This window comes from Panthera uncia, unplaced genomic scaffold (assembly GCF_023721935.1).
Source record: "Panthera uncia isolate 11264 unplaced genomic scaffold, Puncia_PCG_1.0 HiC_scaffold_267, whole genome shotgun sequence".
NCBI lineage: Eukaryota > Metazoa > Chordata > Mammalia > Carnivora > Felidae > Panthera > Panthera uncia.
In genome coordinates, this window is record NW_026059393.1 from 26577 (window position 1) to 45013 (window position 18437).

General features: G+C 38.8%; 1 protein-coding gene across 1 annotated transcript in view; it reads left to right on the plus strand.

The window, feature by feature from the left end:
- LOC125917870 (serine-protein kinase ATM-like) overlaps positions 1–18437 on the plus strand; it is a gene marked incomplete at its 5' end in the record, with an annotated part of 72753 nt that overhangs the window by 26326 nt on the left and 27990 nt on the right. Inside the window, 9 exons of the mRNA XM_049623965.1 lie at positions 4307–4480; positions 5370–5539; positions 7026–7272; positions 10387–10502; positions 11375–11501; positions 11953–12152; positions 15262–15436; positions 16213–16377; positions 17224–17356. Of these exons, the coding sequence (XP_049479922.1) occupies positions 4307–4480; positions 5370–5539; positions 7026–7272; positions 10387–10502; positions 11375–11501; positions 11953–12152; positions 15262–15436; positions 16213–16377; positions 17224–17356 (1507 nt within the window). The remainder of the gene's footprint in view (positions 1–4306; positions 4481–5369; positions 5540–7025; positions 7273–10386; positions 10503–11374; positions 11502–11952; positions 12153–15261; positions 15437–16212; positions 16378–17223; positions 17357–18437) is intronic.

The following is an 18437-nucleotide window of genomic DNA, read 5'->3' on the forward strand; positions in this document are numbered from 1 at the left end:
TAAAAAACTGCGACAGATTTCTGTGTATTAATTTTGTATCCTGCAACAGCATACTGAATTCGTTTATGAGTTCTAATGGTTTTTTGATGGAGTCTTTAGGGTTTTCTTTTTTTTTTTTTAGTTTATTTATTTTGAGAGAACACAGCAGGGGAGGGGCAGAGAGAAGGAGAGACAGAACCCCAAGCAGGATCTGCACTGTCAGCGCAGAGCCCGATGTGGGACTTGAACCCACAAACCACAAGATCATGACCCGAGTTGAGATCAAGAGTCAGATGCTTAACTGACTGAGCCACCCAGGCGCTCCGTAGGGTTTTCTATGTGTAGTATCATTTCATCTGCAAATAGTGGCAGTTTCACTTCTTCCTTACCAATTTAGATGCCTTTTATTTCATGTTTGGTTGCTGTAGTTAGGGCTTCCAGTATTGTGTTGAATAAAAATGGTGAGAGTGGACACCTTTTATTTGTGTCTGCTCTTAGAGTAAATGCTTTTAGTTTTTCACCATTGAGTATAATGTTAGCTGCGGGTTTTTCACATATGGCTTTTATCATGTTGAGCTTTGTTTCCCCTAAACCCTCTTTGTTCGGAGAGTGTTTATTATGAAAGATGTTGTATTTTGTTAAATTTTTTTTTTATCTGTTGAGGGGATCATATGGTTTTTATTTTTCCTCTTGTTAATATGATGTATCACATTGATTGACTTGTGAATATTGAAACATCCTTACATCTCTGAAATGAATACCCTTGACTGCAGCGAATGGTCTTTTTGATGTATTGTTGAATTTAGTTTGGTATTATTTTGTTGGGGATTTTTGCATCTGCATTCATCAGGGATATTGGCCCCTAGTTCTCTTTTTTGTCTTTCTGCCTGGTTTTGGTATCAGGGCCTTCTAGAACAAATTTGGAAGTTTTCCTTTCTCTTCTCATTTTTGGAGTAGTTTGAGAAGAATAAATAATATCTCTTCTTTAAATGTCTGGTAGAATTCACCTGTGAAGCCATCTGGCTTTGGATGTGTTTGTTGGGAGATTTTTGATTACCGATTCAATTTCTTTACTAGTAATCTATTCAAATTTTCTATTTCTTCCTGATTTAGTTTTGGAACTTTATGTGTCTAGAAATTTACCCATCTGTTCTTGATTGTCCAGTTTGTTGGCATATAATGTTTCATAGTATTCTCTTATTCTTTGTATTTTTGTGGTATCAGTTGCTATTTCTCCTCTTTCATTCCGATTTTATTTGAGTCCTCTTTTTTTTCTTGATGACTCTGGTCAAAGGTTTATCAATTTTGTTGATCTTTTCAAAGAACCAGCCCTTGGCTTCCTTGATCTTTTCTGTTTTTGTTGTTGTTGTCTCTTTTCTTTATTTCCTTCCTTCCACCAGCTTTGGCCTTTGCTTTTTCTTTTTCTAGTTCTGCTAGGTGTAAAGTTAGGTTGTTTTCTTGAGAGTTTTGTTGTTTCTTGAGGTATTGCTATAAACTTCCCTCTTAGAACTGCTTTTGCTACATCCCAAAGATTTTGGACCATTGTGTTTTCATTTTCATTTGTTTCCATGTATATGTTTATTTCCTCTTTGATTTCTTCATTTACCCATTGGGTGTTCAGTAGCATGTTGTTTAGACTGCGTGCATTTGTGGTTTTGTCAGGATTTTTAAATTGATTTATACCATTGTGTTTGGAAAAGTTGCTTGATGTGATTTCTGTCTTCTTAAAATATTTCTTGTAAGATCTGGTTAAAAACCAATTTGGAGAAAGGTGATGGTAGGAAGAAATGGATTGAAAACCCTGTTCTGATAGGGGAGACCGACTTATATTGGTGTTCTTTAGGGAGCCTTATGATTTTTATATTTCTTTGTAGAATAATATTTTTCTTAAATGGCAAAATTATCTGAGTGTTAGAATTTATTCACTTATTTATGCCTTGATATGTTTGTGAAAAGTATATGAGGTGGTTAATCAAATACTATCTAGTCGGTGATAACACAAAAGGACAGTTTTTGGACAGTTGGGTGAAAGAATGTGAATTTCAAAAAAAGTTTCAATAGATTGGAAAAATGAATGTGAATAATATAAGATTTAATAGAGATGTATATGGTACATTTAAAAAAAAATTTTTTTTTTTGACGTTTATTTTTGAGACAGAGAGAGACAGAGCATGAATGGGGGAGGGTCAGAGAGAGAGGGAGACACAGAATCCGAAACAGGCTCCAGGCTCTGAGCAGTCAGCACAGAGGCTGACGCGGGGCTTGAACTCACGGACTGCGAGATCACGACCTGAGCTGAAGTCGGACGCTTAACCGACTGAGCCACCCAGGCGCCCCATATGGTACATTTTAAAATTAGCCTGTCTTAAGCAAAAAGGGAAAATACTGACTTGATAGAAATTCATTTGTAACAAGTCCTAACAGGTTTTACTCTTGAGAGCACTGTATGAATCCCATTGCAATAGTTATCAAAAGAAACAAATTCTGCCTTAGATGTCATTAATAGAAGCTTACTGTCACAAACAAGCTGATAAAAAGAATCTGGACTCATCTATACATTATAGAAGGCAGCTTGTATTTTGGGTTTGGTTCTGAGTAGAAGTAGATTTTTAACTAGGATGTTAGAGTCTGTAGATCCTGTCTCTCCTAAGGAGTTGGTGAAGGAGCTGACTTAGTGGGAACCTCATAGCTATTTTCAAACATGTCAATGATGGCCATTTAGTAAAGGCTCTTTCTTTTCCTTGTTCCAAAAAACCAGAAGTAGGATCAATGTGTAGGAGAGTTTCTAAATGTGAAGGGAAACTTTTTTTTTAAGATTTTATTTTTTAATTTTTTTAAATGTTTATTTATTTTTGACAGAGAGAAAGAAACAGAGTGTGAGTGGGGGAGGGACAGACAGAGAGGGAGACACAGAATCTGAAGCAGGCTCTAGGCTCTGAGCTGTCAGCACAGAGCTGACCCGGGGCTTGGAGTCGCAAACCACGAGATCATGACCTGAGCCAAAGTCAGACACTTAACCAGCTGAGCCACCCAGGCGCCCCATTTATGATTTTATTTTTAAGTAATTTCTTCACCGATTGTGGGGCTCAAACTCACAAGTCTGAGATCAAGAATCTCATGCTCCACCTACTGAACCAGCCAGGTGCCCGAGAAGCTCTTATCAATTACAGCTAGTCAAAAAATGTTCACATCTGTTGGGATATTATAATGATGGGTCATTAAACTAGAAGCATGTGTCATTCTGTCTAGTTGCATGATTTTATTTTTACCTTTTTTTTTTTTTGAGAGAAAGAGCACACATGCCCATGCACGCATGCAAGTGGGACAGGGGCAGAGGGAGAGAGAGAGTATCTCAAGCAGGCTCCCTGCCCAGTACAGAGCCTGTCGTGGGGCTTGAGATCACGACTGCGAGATCATGACCTGAGCTAAAATCAAGAGTTGGACGCTTAACCAACTGAGCTACTCGGGCGCCCCCATTTTTACTTTTGACAGTACACGTGACTATATGTTTTGCAGTATAAAGTGCTGTCTATGAAATTATGATAATAAAAACATCCCAGGATGTATACTTTGTAATTGAAAAGGAGCTTTTTGTTATTCTCCCCTACTTGGATTTTTTTTTTTTTATTTAAGTTTTTGTTTTAATTCTCGTCAGTTAGCCTACAGTGTTATACTAGCTTCAGGTGTACAATGTGGTGCTTCAGCATTTCCTTACATCACCTGTGCTCATCACAAGAGCACCCTTCATCCCCATCACCTGTTTACCCCCCCACCTGCCTCTCTGGTGACCATCAGGTTGCCCTTGTTGCAATTTCTTTCTTGTTTTTCTTTAAATTGCTTTATACCTCACTGAAATGTTTGTGAATTCTTTCCCTAAGATATTATCAGAAACAGTTTTTGCACTGTAGAAACTTTGATATTTTCTCATATCTCTGCTCTTGGCTCCATCACTCTAGGGTTTAAAATTGCTCACTGGTGGGGGCCTGGGTGGCTCAGTCAGTTAAGCGGCCGACTTCGGCTCAGGTCATGATTTCGAGGTCCATGAGTTTGAGCCCCACGTCGGGCTCTGTGCTGACAGCTCAGAGTCTGGAGCCTGTTTCAGATTCTGTGTCTCCTTCTCTCTGACCCTCCCCTGTTCGTGCTCTGTCCTCTGTCTCAAAAATAAATAAATGTTAAAAAAAAAATTAAAAAAAATAAAAATAAAAAAATAAAATTGCTCACTGGCTGCTTAGACGTTATAATGGTGAACATTGATTTTAGCCTGATTGGTTTATTTGTAATGTTTGTGTACTCCTATGACATCATTGTTTTTAAAATTCCATTGCAGGCCCACAGAGCTGAGAACGCTGAACTCGTAGATGAGGTTTATAACAGAAAATCTGTCCTGCTGATGACGATGGCTGTGATTTTATGCTGCAGCCCCGTCTGTGAGAAACAGGCTTTGTTTGCCCTGTGCAAGGCTGTGAAAGAGAGTGGATTAGAACCTCACCTCATTAAAAAGGTACATGTGGATGAATACTTTTTATTATCTTCCTTGGGTAACTTGTAAATAATTTAAAAAGTATAAACTTATTTTAAAGTGGCTCTTAGAGACCATTTTATTTTTTAGATCTGGAATATTGGAAAGTAGTAACTCTTTAGCGTATGTTTATTTGTATGTGGTATCATTTATTTTTTACCTCCAGCGTGTCACGGGGTGTTCATTGAGCTGATGGGGATCAGTGACCTTTCATCAGGCAGACCAGGCCCTCTGGAATTGCTTTTATTGAGGGAGACCCATAGAGAAAAGAGCAGTAGCAAGTGTTTTGCCTGGGAGTTCTGGGTCACGACCTTGGGATCTAGCAGGGCTAGAAGTCAAATCATAGAGCTGTGACACTTTTAAAGTTGCAGGACTGGGAAAGGAACACTAGAGTCCATTTGTGCAATCACATCAGCACATTGTTGTTGAATGTTTGCCTCTGCCCCGTTCCACCACCTCACCTCCATGGTTTGGAAAGTTCCACGCCTTTCCATCATAGATGTTCATGTGATGAACCAGTGATAGACCAGTGGCCTGACAGACCATTCAGGATTCTACCAGCATGGTCTCCATGGACCCTTAAAGTAGGCCAGCCTGTGGGTAATCAATCTTAGACCAGTTAACCTTTTAACATTTACTGAGTGGTCGCTATGTGCCAGGCTCTGTGCTAATTATATTAAATATATTTTTCTTGTTTAGCGTCTCTGAAGTATAAGTACTTTTATTATCTCCATCTCATAGATGAGGAAGCCAAGGTATAGAATAGTTGAATGAACGTGTCAAAGTTATGCTGTAAATAATGAAGGATTTAGATCTAGATATATTATTTCGTTGGTTTCTTAAAGCATTGACTTCTTTCTGATTTGTGCAGGTTTTAGAGAAAGTTTCTGAAACCTTTGGGTACAGACATTTAGAAGACTTCATGGCTTCTCATTTGGATTATCTGGTTTTGGAATGGCTGAATCTTCAAGATACTGAACACAGCTTATGTTCTTTTCCTTTTATTTTATTAAACTACACAAATGTTGAGGATTTCTATAGGTAGGTGTACACACACATGAAATATGTTCATTTTAAAATTAGAGGGTAATGTTTGGGATCCCCCCCACCCCCACCTGACACACGCACATACACACATGCACATACACATGTACGTGTGCACACACACACGCGCGCGCGCACACACACACACACACACACACACCCGGAGCTTAGGGGCTGTATAGTAGGAGAGACAGGGCTGCTTGTTTTAATTAGAGTGTACTGAAGGGAATCACTGGGTTTAGGGTCCGGTCCTAGCTGTGCCAGTAACTAGCTGTGTAACTTTAGGCAAGCCATGAAAATACCTGCTCGGCTTTGGTTTTTCAATCTGTACAGTAAGAAAGTAACATCGGTCTCGAAGGACTCTTTCAGCTTCAAATTTTTTTTTGAATTTTTTTTATTTTTACATTTATTTATATTTGAGAGACAGAGAGAGACAAAGCACGAGTGAGGGAGGGGCAGAGAGAGAAGGAGACACAATCCAAAGCAGGCTCCAGGCTCTGAGCTGTCAGCACAGAGCCCGACATGGGGTTCGAACTCACGGACCGTGAGATCATGACCTGAGCTGAAGTTGGACGCTTAACCAACTAAGCCATCCAGGCGCCCCTCTTTTAGCTTTAATGTTTGGTATTCTTCCCTATGACAAACCAAAGAGAAATTACCAGTGGCTGTTATTTCTGCGTTGTTCTTCCTTTCTGTTCCTTGGCTATGGACCATTTTGTCATTATTTTTATTAGATTTAAAGTGTAACGTAAAAATACTTATTTTGCTAAATCCTAACTCTTGAGAAGAAAATTTTGAAAATAGATTTGGAACAACTGAAGAATCATGTAGAGAATAATGTTTTGGTCTCAGGATGATGGGAAAGCAATGCGTTATTCAGTGATCCTTGTTGTTTCATTTTGGCTATTAACAGTATTTACATTCATAGTTTGAATTCACCGGGCACCTGGGTGGCTCAGTTGGTTAAGCGTCCAGCTCTTGATTTCAGCTCAGGTCATGATCTCACCATATGTGAAATCTAGTCCCACATCAGGCTTTGTGCTGCCAGTGTGAAGCCTGCTTCAGATTGTCTCTCTTCTCCTCTCTGTCTGACCCCTCCCCTGCTTGTGCATGTGCTCTCTCTCTCTCAAAATAAACAAGTAAACTTTAGAAAAATAGTTTGAATTCATACATTTCTTTCACATTTCATTCTACATAAATGAAATAATTTTGCATAAATTGATTATGTAGAAGAGAGAAATTCATTTCCCACTTTTTTTGATCATAGAATTAGGTTGGTGTATTCTAAGATCTCTGTTTTCTTATGTGATTATTTAAAATTTATTTAACTTCATCTCTGCATTTATAAAATTAGAGTAAGAATGTTTAGTGATCTAGACAAAGTGATGTTCTAATGCTCGTTTCATTATTTTAAGGGCTGTATTGTAAAATTTGACTTTGAGAAGTTATATATAACATGTACTTGAAATTTTTACATTTTTAGATCTTGTTACAAGGTTTTGATCCCACATCTGGTGATTAGAAGTCGTTTTGATGAGGTGAAGTCCATTGCTAATCAGATTCAAGAGGATTGGAAAACTCTTCTAACACACTGTTTTCCAAAGATTCTTGTAAATATTCTTCCTTACTTTGCCTATGAGGGTACAGGAGAAAGTGAGACAGCACAGCAGAGAGAGACTGCTACCAAAGTCTACGACACACTCAAAGATGAAAACTTTCTAGGAAAACAGGTATGACTTCACTTTTACCTACTAGCTCTAGGCCAAATGTGGGGCTCGAACTCACAATCCTGAGATCAGGGGTCTCATGCTCTACCAACTGAGCCAGCCAGACACCCCTCTTGAGCCCCTAATTGGTCTGAGATGTAACTTAAAGATTTTCTTTTTAATGTTTATGCATTTTTGAGAGACAGAGACAGAACGCTCTGCAAGTGGGGGAGGGGCAGAGAGAGGGAGGGAGACACAGAATCCGAAGCAGGCTCCAGGCTCCAAGCTGTCAGCACAGAGCCTGACTTGGGGCTTGAACCCACAAACTGTGAGGTTGTGACCTGAGCCGAAGTCGGACACCTAACTGAGCTACCCAGGTGCCCCCTGACATGTGACTTTAAAGTTTTAAGACCAGTCATCATTTATGTAGTAAAATTTAATATGTAGTCATTATTGTCTGGTGTAGGCAATCCGTGAATTTTTTTATTGTTGTTGTTATTACAGTGGTCTCTTCTTTTGAGTAGCTTTTATAAATGAAATGTTTTTAACCAGAAAAATTTTTAAAAACTTTGAAATTTATCGCTTTTTCATTTTTAAAATTTATTTTTATTGGCAGTAATACGTGAATGCAAGCTGGGTGTTCAATCCATGCACTACTGGACAGTGTATACAAAGTGTTCTCACTTTCTCTTCAGTCCCATTGAGCTCTTTACTGTTCAGGGAGAAGTATGATCCCAGACTCCCATGCTCTGCTCTCTTTTTTCCATGACACTTACCACCTTTTAACGTGTAATATAAGTTACTTAAGAATATGGTTTATCTTCTCTGCTGTGAGTACTCGGACAGATTTTCTGCTGTTTTTTTTTCTGCTTTGTACCCCTGCTACTTTGTATGTAGTGAATACTCATAATTTGAGAAAAGATGGAGTCAGGTAAAAAAGGATCTAACAGCTTCTGTTTTTTTTTTTTTTTTTTTTTTTTAATTTTTTTTTTTTTTCAACGTTTATTTATTTTTGGGACAGAGAGAGACAGAGCATGAACGGGGGAGGGACAGAGAGAGAGGGAGACACAGAATCGGAAACAGGCTCCAGGCTCTGAGCCATCAGCCCAGAGCCTGACGCGGGGCTCGAACTCATGGACCGTGAGATTGTGACCTGGCTGAAGTCGGACGCTTAACCGACTGCGCCACCCAGGCGCCCCTAACAGCTTCTGTTTTTAATATAACTTACATACATCCAAAATAATTTGAGGGAGATTACATTAAAAACACATATATAAACTTTGTTTAAGGTCAAAGAGGATTGGTAACTCTCAACTTTTTTGTTTTGTTTTGTAAGTAAGGGATGACTAAGCAAAGTTGGCTAATGTTAAAATTACAGTTAGATAAACTTCAAAAGACTTGTTTTGTTTGCCCCTGACCTATATGGAGCCAGCAAACGGAACGAATTTCCCAGCTGCTTAGAGGGACCACTGCCAGTCAGAGCTGCTTCTCAGTCAGTCTGGAGGCAAACGAGGAGCTCCCTTCTCAAAAGTTACTTGGAACTGGATGTTACAGCTCCAGACGTTATGGGATTTATGAAAGACGCTGCTTTTATCCCCTCCCAGCCCGTCTTCCTGCTTAGACTTCTAAGCAGACCTAATCTTACTACTTCTTAAAATTATTCAAACCAAAAGACAGCAATTTTCAGAGTCAGAGTAAGTCTAGGAGGAGAACACAATTACACTGAGGCCTGATTGAAACATCAGTCTTGAGAATGAAGAGAGGCAAACTTAAATGATAATTTCTTATCTTCTTGGTTAAAGACATAAATTTTTATTAGTTTCAATTCCAGTTAGCATTAAGTTGTCACAAGTTAAGTTTTTCTTTGATTCTCTAATACACACTTTCTCTGAATCCATCTTGTTGATTCTTTTTTCAGTGAGTAAGGGTTAGTGCAGCTATTATTATTAGTCTCTAAGCCTCTTAAAACTGTCACTGGTGGAAAGCCAAAAATATTAACAGTTGCAACATTGTTTAGCTGTACCTAGACATCTGAACAGTATGTCCCTCAGCTAAACAGTACAGATCGGGCTTATTACAGAATAATAGGAAACTAGTGAAGCCGCTGGTCATTTTTTGTGTAAGGGAATTCATGAGTTTTTCCTTTGTTATTAATCAGATGGGGCCAATTTGTCCTTCCTTGTCCCAGATATACTTTGAAATGAGCTGGTGTTTTAAGAGGGTTGAAACCTTGGAAGTGGTGACCTGAATGACGGATGTGTAAGCCTGAGGGAAAGGCTAGCACCCTTACGTTTGGCTTCCTTTTTGTCACATTTTAAAATGCTTCTGTTATGAGGAAGTGTGTTTTCAAACCTCCTTGCACACCAAGTAAATCAGCCGTTTATTTGCCTTTAAGTTTGGTGCCCTTGTAATTCCTAACTTGGAGAGCTAATGAGTCCTCCTTCACAACTTCATGACCATCCTTCACTTGGCTGGGGTATATGTAACGCAGCAGGCCCATTCTGTATAATTAGAGAATGTGTGCCTCTCTCTGGGAGGCCGCCGTAACAGAAGGTGGATCGATGGAGAACCTGCTCCTGTCTGGGAGGATTTTGGTTGACTGATGATGACAGGGGATGTGGGGGCCAGCTAGGCTCAGAATTTGGCACATCAGCCAAGTAGAAATCTGGGGGAAAGTTCTGCAGGGAACAGAGAAATGCTTATTGCCAGTCACTGGGAATTCTTACAAGTATTGTTAAGTGAGAGAGATCTCCCAAGTGAGTCAAGAGTAAAATGCAGACTGAGAAGCCGTGTAGATCAGTGGGGAATTTGGTTGGCAGGAAAATTACTAGGTTGAGGAATTCAGTGCTACAGCTGAAGCCTTAGTTAAAATGATTCTTTAAAATGAAACTAGAGTCAGATTAAGGGAGTCTTGTTTGGTTAGATTTCCTTACTCTCCCCCAGGCTACAGGTCGGTTGCATAGCAGAAAAAAGTGGAGTTAGCCGTATGTCTTGGCAGATCTAGGTCTTTCATCATCTATTTCCTTTTACGGTCACTGACTCATTTTGGAAATGATGCCGTAACATTAGCCCCTTGAGCCGTGTTAAAGCTCACAGACATAAGAACTTAAACATTATTTTAATTTTGTATCCTTACAGATTGATCACTTATTCCTCAGTAATTTACCAGAGATTGTTGTGGAGTTACTGATGACGTTACACGAACCAGCAACTTCTGGTGGCAGCCAAAGCACTGACCTCGGTGACTTTTCAGGGTACGGGTATTTTAAATTTAGCGGATTAACTGCTATCTCAGAATTTCCTTGGGAAGCTTATTGCTTGACACCTTCAAATGTCTATTTCAGTTTTTAGGTACAGCTACGCTTTTAAATTGTTTCTTTAAAAGTAACTGCCTTTGACTTGAAGTACCACCTCCTTGCCTCTACTGGAGTCTCCCCACCATGATTGCTCGCTCTTTCAGGTGGATCACCTGGTTTGCAAATCCGTTGACCTTTTCCTTCTCAATCTTTCATTCTGTTTTTTGAAATTTCATGGACACATCCATGGGTTTCTTACCTGTGGCTTGCATTTCTAGATCACCTTTTCTTGATGCTCCTTAGCTCTCAGAATCTTACCTATGACAGCTTAACTTGGATGTGAGACGCACTTGGCTGTATATGTTACTTTCCCAGCTTGATTGTAAGCTTCTTGAAAGCACCCTTTACGTATTTTTGAGTTCCCTACCATGCCAGCTGTGCAAAAAAGTAATAATATCCACCCGAATACTTTTACTGTATAATTTCATTTGATGTAAATAGTGTTTGATTTCCCAGTCTTAAGGTATTAGTGCTTTTACAGTACTAGCTTAGAACTTTAATTCAAATGTGAAGTGATACCAAGGCTCATTTGTGGGATTGCCATTAACTTCATAAAAGATTTCGTCAGCAAATCATTTAAAATTGATTCAGTCATGGAGGGCACAGGTATTTAGATATGCTGACTGCTAACATGTAGACCGTCATAAGTCATTTGTGATTTTATTTAAAAGCCAAGTTTTTCAATGGAAGAGTAGTTGTAGAATGTGGGATTATTATTGTCTTAATTTTGTTCTGAAAATGATGACTGCGTGTTTTCTTCGGACTCTTAGGGATTTGGACCCTGCTCCTAACCCACCTCATTTCCCATCACACGTGATCAAAGCAACGTTTGCCTATATCAGTAATTGCCATAAAACCAAGCTTAAAAGCATCTTAGAAATTCTTTCCAAAAGCCCTGTGAGTACACATTTCTATTAAAATAACTGAAGAGAGAATTCCTTCTTTTTCAGCTCAAAAATCTGTGTAAGTGCATCTTAAAGAGAAAAAAAGATGAACAAATGGAAAATTCATCTGAATTAATTAAAAAGTAAAACACTCCTCAACAAGTTTATATCTTGGTATCTTACCTGTCAGTATTCATTGATGAAGCCTGAATTTCATGATAGTTTAGTCATATGTTAGCTCAGAGTGTAGATGTTTTTTAAATTATTTTTTGCTGTCTGAAAGCTAGATAAATTGACAATAGTTTTTTAAGTTCATGATATTAATTTTCTTAATGTAATATTTGCCTTTGATATCAAACCAACACAAAATTCTGTAATTTGTTATTTTGAATATAAAATACATTTGTTATAGCTGAGTATAAATGATTACATAAGTTTTTATGAAATGTCTCTTTATTTTCTAGGATTCCTATCAGAAAATTCTTCTAGCCATATGTGAACAAGCCGCTGAGACAAATAATGTTTATAAAAAGCACAGAATTCTGAAAATATATCACCTATTTGTTAGTTTATTACTGAAAGACATAAAAAGTACCTTAGGAGGAGCGTGGGCCTTTGTTCTTCGAGACGTTATTTACACTTTGATTCATTATATCAACAAAAGGTAAGAAATATATTTAGAGCAATATGTAAGTTTTTTCTACCCTGTTAGTTGAAAATTTACATAGTTTTAAGATGTAGAAGCCACAGTATTGTTTTCTTTATTTTGCTTTCTAATATATATCTACTTAATATTTTTTAAAAATTGAATTACTATTTCTTCATCTCAAAAAATATTAGTATTAAGGGTCTTCAACATTTAAAAAAAATTTTTTTTTTTTTTTTTTTTTTGAGAGAGAGAAACAGAGTGTGAGCCAGGGAGGGGCAGAGAGGGGGAGTCACAGAATCTGAAGCAGGCTCCAGGCTCTGAGCTGTTAGCACAGAGCCCAACGCAGGGCTCGAACCCACAAACTGTAAGATTGTGATCAGAGCTGAAATCTGATGCTTAACTGACTGAGCCACCCAGATGCCCCAATTCATCATTTTAAAATAAACTAATTTTAGATGGCCTGAAATATCTATGTCACTATAGTGGTTCTGGTCACCAGTTCCTGTGTGTGTGTGTGTGTGTGTGTGTGTGTGTGTGTGTGTGTGTGTATAACACCCACTCTCTAGACACACACACACACACACACACACACACACACACTCACACAATTCTCCAGACACCTGCTGGGTGTCCTACAGTTCAACTCAGATGTAGTTGGTTAGTGTCAGATTCCACAGATTGAGGTCTCAGTCCTGCAAGACTGCCTGCCCCTCCTTCCTTTCCAATGGCAGTCACTAGCCAGGATTAGCACCTGTGCTGACCAGCCAGCTCTACACTGCAGGTTCCAATGACCCTCTTCCTACAGTTCTGAGTCATTTTTAGAGTGGCTCTCAGAACTCAGGATAGCTGTTTACTGACTAAAATACCGCTTTATTATAGAAGGGCATAGCTCAGGAAAAGCCAGATGGAAGAAATCGCGTAGGACCATGTATAGGGAAAGTGGGCACCACTTTGGATGGACTTGGCATCCTTATCAGAAATCATTTGGCCCTTGATGTGTGGATTTATTTCTCGATTCTCAATTCTATGTCCTTGGTTTGCCCTTGTGTCAGTACTACCTGGGTTTTTTGCTGTTGTTTTTGTTTGTTTTGTTTTTTTGAGAGAGCACAAGTGGGAGGGAGAGGGAGAGAGAATCTGAAGCAGGCTCCATGCTCAGCATGTGGGGCTCAGCCCCACAACCCTGGGATCAAGACCTGAGCTGAAATCAAGAGTCAGATGCTCAGCCCCCCGACCCACCCAGGCACCTTAATCTGATTATTTTTTTAATTTTTGTGTGAATTCTTTATGTATTTTGGATATTAACCCTCATCAGATATAGCATTTGGAGATATCTTATATCTTACCTTGTTGTTTTGTTGATAATTTCCTTTGCTGTGCAAAAGCTTTTTATTTTGATGAGATTTTTTCTTTTGTTTACCTTGCCTGAGGAGACGTACCTAGAAAAATGTTTCTCTGGCTGATATCAAAGAAGTTACTGTCTGTGATTTCTTCTAGGAGTTCTGTGGTTTCAGGTTTCCCATTTAGTTGTAATGCATTTTGAGTTTATTTTTGTGTGCAATTATAAGAAAGTGGTTTAGTTTCACTCTTTGGCACATAGCCGTTCAGTTTTCCAGCACCGTTTGCTGAAATGACTGTCTTTTCCCTGTTGTAGATTCTTGCCTCCTTTGCTGTGGATTAAGTGACTATATAAGTGTGGATTTCTGGGCTCTCTGTTTTGTTCTGAAAACTGGCTATTTTACTATTAAATTGTGGTAAATGGGGAAATCACACTCTCCCCTTCCCTAGGGTTTGACTTTTTTTTCCCCTAATTGTCGAAGGTTGTAGTGGTCCATATGTTTCACGAGTGTGCAAACTCTTTTTGCCAAGGGTGTGTTCCTCACCGTATGTGGCTACTGAAGAGTGTTCCTTGTGTTCAGGTAGTATTTTTACACAGATTTCCTTGAATGCCGAGAGCAAGTGACTGAATATGAGAGAGAGAGAGAGAGAGAGAGAGAGAGAGAGAGAGAGAGAGAGAATCTTTCCCAACTTCTGCAGGTTGGCTCTTTGTGAGGACTTGCCTTCACAGGCAGGTTCTCACCGAGCCTAGGGACTAGCCCAGCATGAACGCGTATGGTCTTCCTGGGTGTTTTTTAAATAAGCTTCTTACCTTGGGCATATGTGTGGCTTTCTCAGTGTCCCAGATATATGAGAGATTTTGAACTCTCTAATTTCAGGAAGAAACTTTCTTCCCAGCTTTTCATCCAAGGCTTTAGGCAGTCTGTTGCATGTCTGAACAATAATCTGTTGCCCCTCACAGCTGTGGGTAGTTGGCCAGTGTTATTTATGGTGCTTTTGAGCACTGCTCATGGCTCTTACAGCCTGGGGAGATTCAAGTAAGACAAACCAGAGTGAAGCACCCGCCCTTCAGGTAGCTCCCAGACAGGCTTAGGACAGATACACACAGTCATTAACAAATACGCTCTGCTCTGCTCCATCCAGAGCAAAGGGCCAGGATCCCATGCTGGGAATGGGGACTATAGTTTTTTCATCACACCCGCCAAGCTGGGGAGGGAGTAGCGAGGCAGAGGCTGGTAGAACGCCATGAAGCTTTAAGTCTTTTTTTTTTTAAACACTTGTTTATTTAGAGAGAGAGAGCACGCCAACGGGGGGAGGCAGAGAAAGAGGGAGAGAGAATCCCAAGCAGGCTCCATGCTGTCTGTACAGATCCCAGTGCGGGGCTCGAACCCATGAACTGTGAGATCATGACCTGAACCGAAGTCAGATGCTTAACCGACTGAGCCACCAGGCACCCCTCCAACTGTTTTTAAGTTGCCGTTTTTGTTTGTTTTTTGTTTGTTTGTTTTTTAGCATTTGCTCAACTTCTGTACACCTTTGCCTATTTGACAGAGTTCTGACAAAGTTCTGCCCGCTCGGCCTGTCAGGAGGGGGGATTGGAGCTGTCTACTCTCTCATTTTGCTGTTGTCACTTCTCTTTTTGGTTTTTAAACCATTAAGGAATTAGATACAAAAGTGACTTTTGTGTCGGGGTCACTTCAGAATTAGAGCTGCTGAATAAAAATGACTTTTTAATGAGCTCATATGGAAGCAGTTTCCCAGAACTTACTGTTTTTTGCCTGTGTCACAGGCCTTCTCGTTTCATGGACGTGTCGTTACGAAGCTTCTCCCTGTGTTGTGACCTGTTAAGCCGGGTTTGCCACACAGCAGTCACTTACTGCAAGGATGCTTTAGAAAATCACCTTCACGTCATTGTCGGTACACTCATACCCCTTGTGGATGATCAGATGGAGGTTCAGGAACAGGTGATGCCCAAATCATCTTCACAAAGATATTTGACATACATTGATAAAGCGTTATTGGAAGGAGCTGAACGTTTTACGTTTACTTGGTGCAGTGGGTCATTTCAGTGAAAATATTCTTTGAAAAATGGTTGGAAAAACATTTTCAGTTAATTAAGCCTTGTAATCATTTAATTACAGAGCACCTAATAATTTTTTTTAATTTTTAAAATTTTTTGTATTTGAAAGAAACAGAGACAGTGCGAGTGGGGGAGGGGCAGGGAGAGGGAGGAGAGAGAGAGAATCCCAAGCAGTCTCCGCACTCCCAGCATAGAGACCAGTGTGGAGCTTGAACCCACAAAACCTCAAGATCATGACCTGAGCTGAAACCAAGAGTTGGGTGCTTAACGGATCGAGCCACCCAGGCGCCCCCAGTAACTTGGATCTAACAGATTACCTAACAGTGTCTGTCTCTTCCTTGGTTTGAAGTATAGAGGTAATGAAAACGAGGGACAGCAGTTCATACTACTGTCATGGTGTGTGAGATACTGCTTAAATAAAATGTTCCGGTAATATTGGCATTTCTCTACCCCAGTGCCCATGCTATAGCAGCAACTTACGTATTTGTTGACTCATTTGAAAACAGTAATAGCTGGTACTATAGAAGTAATTAGAACCTTTTATCTGAACTAGGCCAGTAGAGTTTTTATCACTTATTATAGTAGGTTTGGTTGTTTTACTTTAAAATGTAATTAAACCATTTTTTCCTTTTGATTTTTTCTTTTTTAAATTATGTTTAGGTATTGGACTTGTTGAAATACTTAGTGATAGATAACAAGGATAATGAAAACCTCTATATGACAATTAAACTTTTAGATCCTTTTCCTGACCATGATGTCTTTAAGGATTTGCGTCTTACTCAGCAGAAAATTAAATACAGTAAAGGACCCTTTTCACTTTTGGAGGTAATAATTATTCCATCATCTTACTATTTTGTATTAGGATAAAGAGCAATACTTTTTGAACACTTCTAATTCTCTGAAAGAAAACAACTGAGTCTTTTAAAAAAAACTGTGATAAAAAATAACCTGAGATTTAGCTTCTCAACAAAAAAGTGAGTCTTAATATATCCTCTTGTATTGCAGTAAAATTGTAAATATTAAGTTTTTTTTTTGTTACGGTCTGAAATTAAGTATTGAAGAAATGTGATATAAAATATGCCTGATTTTCGTATGCATCAGATTCATTAATTCCTCAAAATTACTGTGTGATCTTTTGAAGGACAATTTGATGTTTGAAGTAGAGAGGATATTTGAATTTTTAAAGAGTTTTTCAAGTTTTAATCTTACTTTAATCTTTATAAACTTGAAAATTATTTTCAAGTGTGTTTTTTAGCATAAATTTTCTTCCAATTTTAAAACCATACTCTATATTTGACTACATATCAATGTGATAATATAGCTAAATGTACTAACATATAAAATGAGAGTTACAGTACTAAATAAGTAGAAATTTAAACTTTTCCCTTGGAATATGCTAATTATAATCTTAAAATCTTAAAGATGTTCTTGTGAGAGAGTCAAGATTAAAACATTGGCCAACAAAACAAAACAAAACAAAACAAAAAAACCAAACCACATTGTAGGACTGAAATGGAAGAAGTCATTTATTTCTACCTTGTTTGGTAATAATAAAGCTGTGAGTCAGTGTCTGCGAAAGGCTCTTAGTAATTTTTTTCTTTTGAGTTTTATTTCGCAGACTTCATACAAATCAAAAAACCAGTTATGTTTTTAACTAATGCTCTCTTTCAGGAAATAAATCATTTTCTCTCCGTGAGTGTTTATGATGCACTTCCTTTGACAAGGCTCGAAGGGTTGAAGGATCTTCGCAGACAGCTGGCACAACATAAAGATCAGATGATGGATCTCATGAGAGCATCTCAGGGTACTGATGTCAATGACCCGGGTTATTTGTACCTATTTCTTTTGGAAAGAGCTTTGTAAACCTTTTTTTTTTTTTTTTTTTTTTGAGTTTTGTAAACTCTTACTCTTTGATTAATTGCCACGGACTTAGTTTAGATTCTGATCCTTTAGTTCAAACCTCTATCATTTCTCTTCTAACTGGGAAAGAGGTCATTACATGGCCTCCTCACCTTGAATTACCCTCATTTCATCCATCCCCTGCACCTCAGCCAGGGTGATTTCTCTGAACCCAAACATGATTGCATTATTCTCTTGCTTGAAAAGTTTTAATCACTTCCTGCTGCCTGAGACAGAAATTTGAGTTCCTTAGAGCCAGGCATACAGGCAATGTGTCTCTCTGCCTCCTGCTCCAACTCGTATTCATAGAAGAAACGTATCCCACTTACAGCCTCTTAGCCATGTGTGTGCATGTAATTGTGTGCATATGTGTGTGTTTTCTGTATACACACATATTTGTATATGTGTTTCTACCTTTTTCTCATTTAAGAAAACATTCATTTTTATGTTATTTTGATTTCAGTTTAGGTTACTGTAATATTGTACTTGGAAATTTTCTCTACTTACATTTTGATTTTCATCTTGTACCCATTAATTTCACATTTCCATTGTGATTTTTTTCCAGTAACTTTAAAAACTAATATTGGGGGCGCCTGGGTGGCTCAGTCGGTTAAGTGTCCGACTTCGACTCAGGTCACGCTCTCATGGTCCGTGAGTTCGAGCACCGCATCGGGCTCTGGGCTGATGGCTCGGAGCCTGGAGCCTGCTTCCGATTCTGTGTCTCCCTCTCTCTCTGCCCCTCCCCCGTTCATGCTCTGTCTCTCTCTGTCTCAAAAATAAATAAACGTTAAAAAAAAAAAATTAAAAAAAATAAAAACTAATTTTGATTTTGACCACCTGAGCTCAGAGCTCGTAGCACATTTGTTCTGAGATGAGTGTTTGTGTAAAGATGAGAAACTGTATCTTTTGTTCTCGTGTGTTTGGGTCATTCATTGGTCTAGACTTCTCTTGTCCAGTAGCTGTTCATAGCTACTTAAATTTCAGTG